Source organism: Hippopotamus amphibius, chromosome 11, assembly GCF_030028045.1.
Source record: "Hippopotamus amphibius kiboko isolate mHipAmp2 chromosome 11, mHipAmp2.hap2, whole genome shotgun sequence".
NCBI classification, from domain to species: domain Eukaryota; kingdom Metazoa; phylum Chordata; class Mammalia; order Artiodactyla; family Hippopotamidae; genus Hippopotamus; species Hippopotamus amphibius.
Genome location: NC_080196.1, coordinates 23295415 through 23303246, shown reverse-complemented (window position 1 = coordinate 23303246; position 7832 = coordinate 23295415). Strand labels below are relative to the sequence as shown.

Sequence of the window (7832 nt, the reverse complement as noted above, 5' to 3'; positions counted from 1 at the left end):
AGTGAAATGGGACCACATGTAAGTAGGACATATGAGAGGTGGACATAATTTGGTGGAGCGGTAGTAGCTCAAAAAGCAAGGTTAGACAAGTTGAGTAATGACTATTTGAATTTTGATTTTAGAGAGCCGTGGTACAGAGAATATAGGGCATAGTAGCTGTACATAGCTCAGTAAGAAATTTTTGATCTGATTGATCCCATAGAATTCCTGTTTCCTAAAACTGAGCTGATCTCACAGCAGAGCAAAGTGAGGAGCCATGGATTCTCCATGTTCCAAGACCTCCCGATTTGGGGCTTATTCCAACCTTTCTTGCAGGTGAGAGAACTGGATCCAGAGTATAGTAACTGAACAGAAGGGAGGGTTTAATATTTGGAGAGGGGATTGTGTGAGAGGAAAATCAAATTTACTCTTTATTTTCTCTTCCTTAGTCATACATTCTGTTACTAATCTACTCAGCCTTTTTTTAAAATAAATTTATCTATTTTTATTTTATTTATTGGCTGTGTTGGGTCTTCATTGCTGCACATAGGCTTTCTCTAGTTGCAGGAACGGGGGCTACTCTTTGTTGCAGTGCACTGGCTTCTCATTGCGATGGCTTCCCTTGTTGCAGAGCATGGGCTGTAGGCTTGCAGGCTTCAGTAGTTGTGGCACATGGGCTCAATAGTTATGGCTCACGGGCTCCAGAGCACAGGCTCAATAGTTGTGGCGCATGGGCTTAGTTGTTCCACAGCATGTGGGATCTTCCCGGAGCAGGGATCAAACCCATGTCCCTTGCATTGGCAGGCAGATTCTTAACCACTGCATCATCAGGAAAGTCCCTACTCAACCATTTGTTAATTTTTTTTTTTTTTGAAATTCAACATTGCCAACCATGCTCTTTTTCCTTTTGTTGTTTCCATCATTGGTCCCTGCTCTCAAAGGTATTTGCCATTCACCCTGGAATTGTCATTTTGCATTGTCCCCTATGCTGCCCATATGGCCTCTCATCTGCTGGGTTTATATGCAACTTGTATCTATCTCTGAGTCCTTTCAAAGAGATTCATCTGCCAATACTTCACAGCTCTGACATCCAGATCTCACTGGATTCTAATTCTTGATCTGCTCAGTTAGCAGGAATTTATGGAATATACTGTGTGCTGGAGCTGTGCACTTGCTCAGCTCTATCAGCCTGTCTTGAGAAAGATGTCATTTGGAGTGTGAAGTTAGATTTGGTCCAGGGGTATAAGAGAGATGCTCTGATTTTATTCTGATTGCAAATGTGATGCCTGTTCATTGTACAGAAGTTGCAAATACAAAAAGTATAAAAAATTTAAAAACATCCCACTACCCAGATAAAATTTCTTTCTACATTTTGGTGTATTCCTCATAGGCCTTTAAAAAATTAGTTCAATATAGGTCTAGAGACAATGTCCATCTTTTTTATGTAGCCCAAAATGTCTCTAAAATGAGAATGTCAGAGTGACGGGAGGGTACAGTGGAACCACAGTCAATTTCTGGGGTTCTTTAAAACAAACTGTCTACTAAGATCAGCTCTTGTGTTTTTAATTTTTTGGACAATGGTGGCCAGTAGTATTGTGATGATTACTTACACTTAAACTTGGGGTCATCTGGTTGTTATATTCCAAACTCTCTGTATTTTTTTGACACTTTGGAGATTTTTAAAGCTCGCATGTGTTAGCTTGAATTGAGTGTTGGAAGAAATTTGGGAAAAATTCTTTCTATCCTTAGACTATGGAATGAGGGAGGCCTGATGTTTTCATTAGCAGGTGATGTGGTGATGAGACCTGGGGACAGAGTGGGAACGCTCGGGTGTCTTCAGTGCTTCTTGGCTCCCATTGGGTCACTGGCAGTAGTGTGGCAGGCTCACTGATGTCACACATCTGAGATCATGTTCAGTGAATGGTGACTATAGATTATCTTCCTTTATAGTATATGCATATGCATGAATCTTTTTGTGCATGTGTTTGTGCTTCGTGCTAAGGAAGACAAGGCCTTGCATTTGATGACTTTTTTTTTTTCACACGATAGTTCTATTTTTAGGTTTTTGAGAAACCTTTATACTGTTTTCCATAGTAGCTACAATTTACATTCCCACCAACAGTGTACAAGGGTTCCCTTTCCTCCACATCCTCACCAACACTCATTTTTTATTTTTTTATAATAGCCATAATAACAGGTATGAGGTGATATCTCATTGTGGTTTTGATTTGCATTGACCTGATGATTAGTGACGCTGAGCACCTTTTCATGTATCTGGTGGCCATTTGGATGTCTTTGGAAAAATGTCTATTCAGATCCTCTGCCCATTTTTTAATTAGATTTTTTTCCCTGACTTGTATGAGTTCTTTATATATTTTGGATATTAACTCCTTATCAGATACATAATTTGCAAATATTTTCTTCCGTTCCTCAGATTGCCTTTTCATACTGTTGGTTTCCTTTGCTGTACGAAGCTCTATAGTTTGATGTAGTTGATGACTTATTTTTATTTATTTATTTATTTATTTTTTACCATAGTGATAGGAAATTTCTTTTTCTTTTTCTTTCATAAACAGATCAAGTAAACAAAAATCAGTAAGGATATAGATTTGAACAAAACAATTAACAAGTTTGGTCCAATGAGCATAAGAGGGCATTGCATCCAACAGTGAGAATCCCTTTTTTTTGAGTACATGAAATGTTTCATTAAATTTGACTATGTATTAGATTATAAATAATTTCAGCAAAATTCTAAAATATTTGAATAATACAAGTAAGTTTTCTGACTACAATTAAGTTAGGAAAAAGAGCAATATCATTTGGAATTTTGAAAATCTGTGTCTAGAGACTTCCACTTCTAGATAGGATGTAGTAGGTCATGGCAGCCCAACACCCTCCGATGACATTTTTAAATGGCTAAAAACTTACACAGAACATACCCTAGCCCTATCGTTGCCTCCTAGCCTACTGGGAGAACTCTGGGTATCTTATCCTTACTCACAGAAATCATCTGGTATGCATGTCTCTTGGTATATACATGTGTTTATAGTTGTATAGTTATATGTGTGTTTGTGTCTCTTTTTTTTTTTTTTTTTTTTTGTTTGGGAGTCTCATAGTTCATGGATAGGTTTAGAGGAACTCAAGACCAAATTATACGTATTCATGTAGTAATGGGAGCCCCTTACCCAGTCTTCATGCTAATGGAAGAGAACAATAGCAAGATAGCCTCAGATATGAATAAGACAAAATAGTAAAAAATCAAAAAGTAGTTTCTACTTGCCTTTGAAATGTGGTTTATCTCCATTTTTCAAGCAAATTCAGCACATCAGCGCAGGGTTTTTTGTTTTCTTGTTTTTTTTTTTTTCTTCAGCGTATCTGAACATCTCTTATCTCAACACCTTTAAACTTCCTGCAACAGTATCTGCCTAAGTCTTTTTAACTCCAGGGTTTTTCTCTAGGCCCTTTTTCAGAATTAATGTTTCATTATTTTCACACATTTGTTCCTTTACTTATTTAAAGGAGGTTTACAGTGGATTTCTAATTTCCAAGCAAAATCCCAGGCTGTAAGAACCATAAATCCAGAGGAGAGGTGACATAGTTTGACTGAGCCTAAGAGCCCCCAAGATTCTACTTCAGAAGTTGAAGGGCTTGCTTCCCTGTCAAATTTATTATTTTCTTTCAGTTCTCTTTTCTTCAATTTCCTGTGCACACTACATCCCTGAAGGACCTTGACCTAAATTTTCCCATGGGTAAGCACCTCTCTGATGTGGTTATATCTGGGCAGCTGCCAAAGGTGCTCATCTGGGGAGCAGGCAGCAGGATGGAGTAGCTGGTGCTGTTTGCATTTTCTCAGTCGATAAATTGCATTTTATAAATGCTACTCCACCAGACGTGTGTGTGTGTGTGTGTGTGTGTGTGTGTGTGTGTGTGTATGATGTTGACTTAAAAAAAATGCACACTGTGAGAGTCGTGAGTTGTTTTCCTTGGGGCAAAAAGACAACAGCAGCCTGGGAGGTGGCATTTCAGATAGCTCTGAGAAACTGCTCCAAGGAGGTGAAGGGGAGAGCCAGGTTATATGGACGTTTTGTAACAAGGGCAGGTAGTCTGAACATCAAAAGATTATTGTTACTTAAAGATACCAGATATCTAAAGTTAAGGAATTTAGTGCTTTTCTATGTATGGGAAGAGGCAAGAGTCTGGGCTCACTGAAATTCATTCCTTTGATATGCACCTCAGCTATCTGGGGCCAGTATCCTATGTTTTCCCATCCTGAGTTTCCTCGGGGCTCACCGTAGGGAGTGGCTGCAGTCTGATGGCTGCTAGATGGCAGGTATTCTTTTCAGCCCTCAGTTTCCTCAGGGCTCACTGGCTCACGTTGGAGGGCTGCAATCGTTGATGACTGTGACATCCTTTGTTTGCTGATGTGGCAGGAAATATTCCATTTATAAATATTCCATTCCATTTATAAATACTCCATTTATCAGTGGGATGATTATAAGAACCCCGGGAAGACAACTGTGTGTCTCTGTCTCCCTGTAGCATCTGGTACATTCCCCTGCCTTATACTGGGCACTTGGTAGTTGTCCCTTACGTGATCGATGGACCTCACTCCTCTCTGCGCCAGGACCCCCATCCTCTACTTCTCGTAAGTAACGCGTACTCACTTCTCATAATTCTGCTCCACATTCTGAATCTCTGGCTCCAGCCTTCTCTTCACAGACAGCCCTGAAGTCTGAACTAAGTATTCCTTCTTTGAGCTTCCCTAAGACCTTCAGCTCAGACCTAGTCACTCTCTCTATATATTTGTTAAATGTTATTTTTAATACTTGTTTTCAGTTGGGATATATAACACTGTATTAGTTTTAAGTGTACAAAGTAATGATTTGATACACATATATATTGCAAAATGATTACTACACAATTCAGTTAACATCCATCACCATACAGTTACATATTTTTTTTTCTTCTGCTGAGAACTTTTGATTTACTCTCTTAACAACTTTCAAATGTAAATACAGTATCATTAACTCTCTTTAGTTTTCTGGACATGGTTATGACAGCTGCTTTGCAGTTTTTGTGATAATCTGACATCTGGGGTCCATAAGAGACAGTTTATATTGACAGTCATTTTCTTGTATGTCTGGTCACACCTTCCTCTTTCTATGTGTATCTCATAATCTTTTGTTGGTTACTGGATATTTTAGATAATGTAGCAAATCTGGATTCTGATCCCAAGGGTGGCATTTGTTGTTTGTTCATTTGTTTAGTAACTTGCCTGGGCTAATTCTTTGGGCTCTCTTTTCCTGCATTATTAACTACAATGTATTAACATTTTTGTTTTCATTTTTAAGACTTGTTTCTTAGAGATCTCCCCAGATCAATATAGCTTATTGGTTAGCCAATGATGGGTTAAATGTTTGAGCCATTAAATCGTCCATCCTTGATTGATGGCTCTATGTGGCTTTGAGAACGTATTCAAAGTTCAGGTGGCTTATACATCTGTCTTGGCTTTTACTTTCTGTGTTTGCAAGGCCTCAGGTTCAGCCCCAGATGAGTATCTTGCTCCTGTCTGTAGCCTTGTGCATGTGCACAGGCTTCAGATCATCAGGGATATGTAGGATCTTATCAAGGCCCACCTTGGGTGTCTTGTTCTCCAGATCTCCCTGTTAAGTTTCTGGCTAATCTGCAGGTTTGTTGCTTTCCTCAATCAATATACAGATCTCAGGCTAGATGAGAAAATGGTCTTCCCTGATTATTGGGGAATAAGACTGCTATTACATTGACAACTCCCTGGGCACAGAATTTTCTCCGTTCTTCTCCAAATAAAGTCAGCCCTTTCCCTGCTGATCTTTGTGGTCTGCTCCTTTCCTGGTAGGATTTAGGGGCCAGATACCGGGGTGAGTGATGGGAGCAGTTCCATGTTAAAATGACACAGACCCATAGTTCTTGCTAAGGTTTAGGAAGTATTCTTGAATGAATACTTCTCAAATTGTTGGATGCATTTGGTCAGTTTCCGGAGTTCTTGCATGGTAGTTTCTGACAAATTTGTCCAGTTTTTAATTTTTTTTAATTTTGTTGGTAAGGGTATTTGCTGAGTGCCTGCCTCACTCAGATATTTTAGAAGTTTGCCTCCACCTCACCCTCCCCAACTCCCAAATAATTATGAGCCAAGCAGAATCAGGAAATTAAACCTATAAAAACCAAGTAGAAATAACTTGATATTTGTTTTCTTTTTGAATTGTCTGAGTTTCTGGTGAGAAGCCAGATCATGGACTTTGAAGTAACCATGGACAACTTGAATGTGTGCATCTTTTTTTTCCCTTTTACTTTTTCAAGTGCTCCATTCAGCACACATTTATTCAGTAGCTTTGTAATCATACTAAAAGATCTCTTAAGTATGTCTTTTTTCCCGCGTTTTATACATGGGGAAGAAGGCTTAGAGATACTGAGCGATTTGCTCAAGGGGTCAATCATAACCTCAGTACTAAAGCACACATCCGCTGATTTGCACTGCAGTCCATTTCCACCCATCTCTAACCCTGGCTTCTACTTTCCCGCACAGGTGACATGTATGAAATCCCTATCCTGCCCAGGGTGATAGCTGAGAAGGCAGGGACTCCTTTCCTCAGCCCTGCCCAGCGGGGAGGCTCCAGGGAGCCTTCTGACAAAGTTCTCTTCTGGTGTACCTTCAACTGATCACCTGCACTACCGATGACTGTCCCTGGCGACCCTTTTCTGCTGCATACCCACCTGAGCGTTGCAGTGCCCGCAGGGTGGCAAGGACTTCAGACACCGCTCCAAATGGAACCGCCAGCAGCGGAGCCCCAAGGGCGAGAAGCCTTTCCAGTATTCACAGTGCAATCAGCGCTTGAGCTGGAGCTCAGACCCAATGCGCTACCTGGGCGGACACAACGGGGAATCTCCCTTCTGGTGCGCATGGTGCGGGGAACGCTTTGGCTTCAGATCTGTCGAGGGACACCACCAGTGCACGCGCAGAGGCGAACGGTCCTTCCAGGGCCCCCAGTGCATCCGAGGCTTTGGCCGCAGCTCGTGTCTACTCGTGCACCTGCTCGTCCACAGGGGCGAGCAGCCCTCCCGCTGCAGGGAGTGCAGCAAGTGTTTCCATCTTGCCCAGTGTCTCGTCAAGCATCGGCACATCCATACTGGCCAGAGGCCCAACAAGTGCGGGGACTGTACCAAGTGTTTCAACCACCGCGCCAACCTCACTCGGCACGGGCAGGTCCACGTGGGCGAGAAGCCCTACTCGCGGCGGGATTGCGCCCGGAGCTCCACCTCATCTGCCACCAGAGGGCGCACGCGGGCGACTGCCCGGTTGGCTGGGAATGGCTGCCAGAAGGGCTTCCGCAGATGCTCGCGCGCCTCAGGGTCCACGTGGGCGTGAAGCCCTAAGGCTGCGGCTTGGGCAGCAGGAGCTTGTGTCGCCAGACCAACCTCATCACGCACCAGAAGCTGCATGGGGCGGACAGACGGCCGGGGCTGACACTTTGCGGCCTGTCCAGACGTGGGACTGAAGCCTGAGGCTCATAGCTGAGGCTAAGCAAAGGTGACTCATTTCCAGGAGCCTAGACCTGGGCTTCACCCTTTCTCAGTGGGAATCGTCAAGGGAAGATTTGGGGCCATACTAGAATGGGGGCGAAGTAGGGGAGTTCAAGGTGATTTTCTTTGGTCAGTGTTTCCAGGGATCTAGTGGTCCTCAGCAAATCCCTGGGGTTGCATGGTGACTAAGTAGGGTTTTTAAGCAGGCCTCTGTCCTTCCTTCCTCTTGAGAGTCTCTGCCATGCCCCCTAGAGGTGTAGGAAATCCCAGAGAGCATCAGACAGCTAATCCCTGGG

The 7832-nt window shown here is 42.6% G+C and overlaps 1 protein-coding gene across 1 annotated transcript; it reads left to right on the top strand.

Moving 5' to 3' along the window:
• Window positions 1-256: 256 nt before the first annotated feature.
• On the top strand, window positions 257-7381 carry LOC130830847 (oocyte zinc finger protein XlCOF6.1-like). The gene is made up of 3 exons (XM_057698163.1): window positions 257-315; window positions 4519-4624; window positions 6752-7381. The coding sequence occupies exons 1-3, from the start codon at window positions 257-259 to the stop codon at window positions 7379-7381; spliced, it is 795 nt and encodes a 264-aa protein (XP_057554146.1).
• The last annotated feature ends 451 nt before the right edge of the window (window positions 7382-7832 follow it).

Coding starts and splice junctions, on each gene's coding strand:
- LOC130830847 (XM_057698163.1), top strand. CDS start 257: ATGGATTCTCCATGTTCCAAGACCTCCCGATTTGGGGCTTATTCCAAC. Junction 316..4,518: donor TATTCCAACCTTTCTTGCAG/GTGAGAGAACTG, acceptor GTCTCCCTGTAG/CATCTGGTACATTCCCCTGC. Junction 4,625..6,751: donor ACCCCCATCCTCTACTTCTC/GTAAGTAACGCG, acceptor CAGTGCCCGCAG/GGTGGCAAGGACTTCAGACA.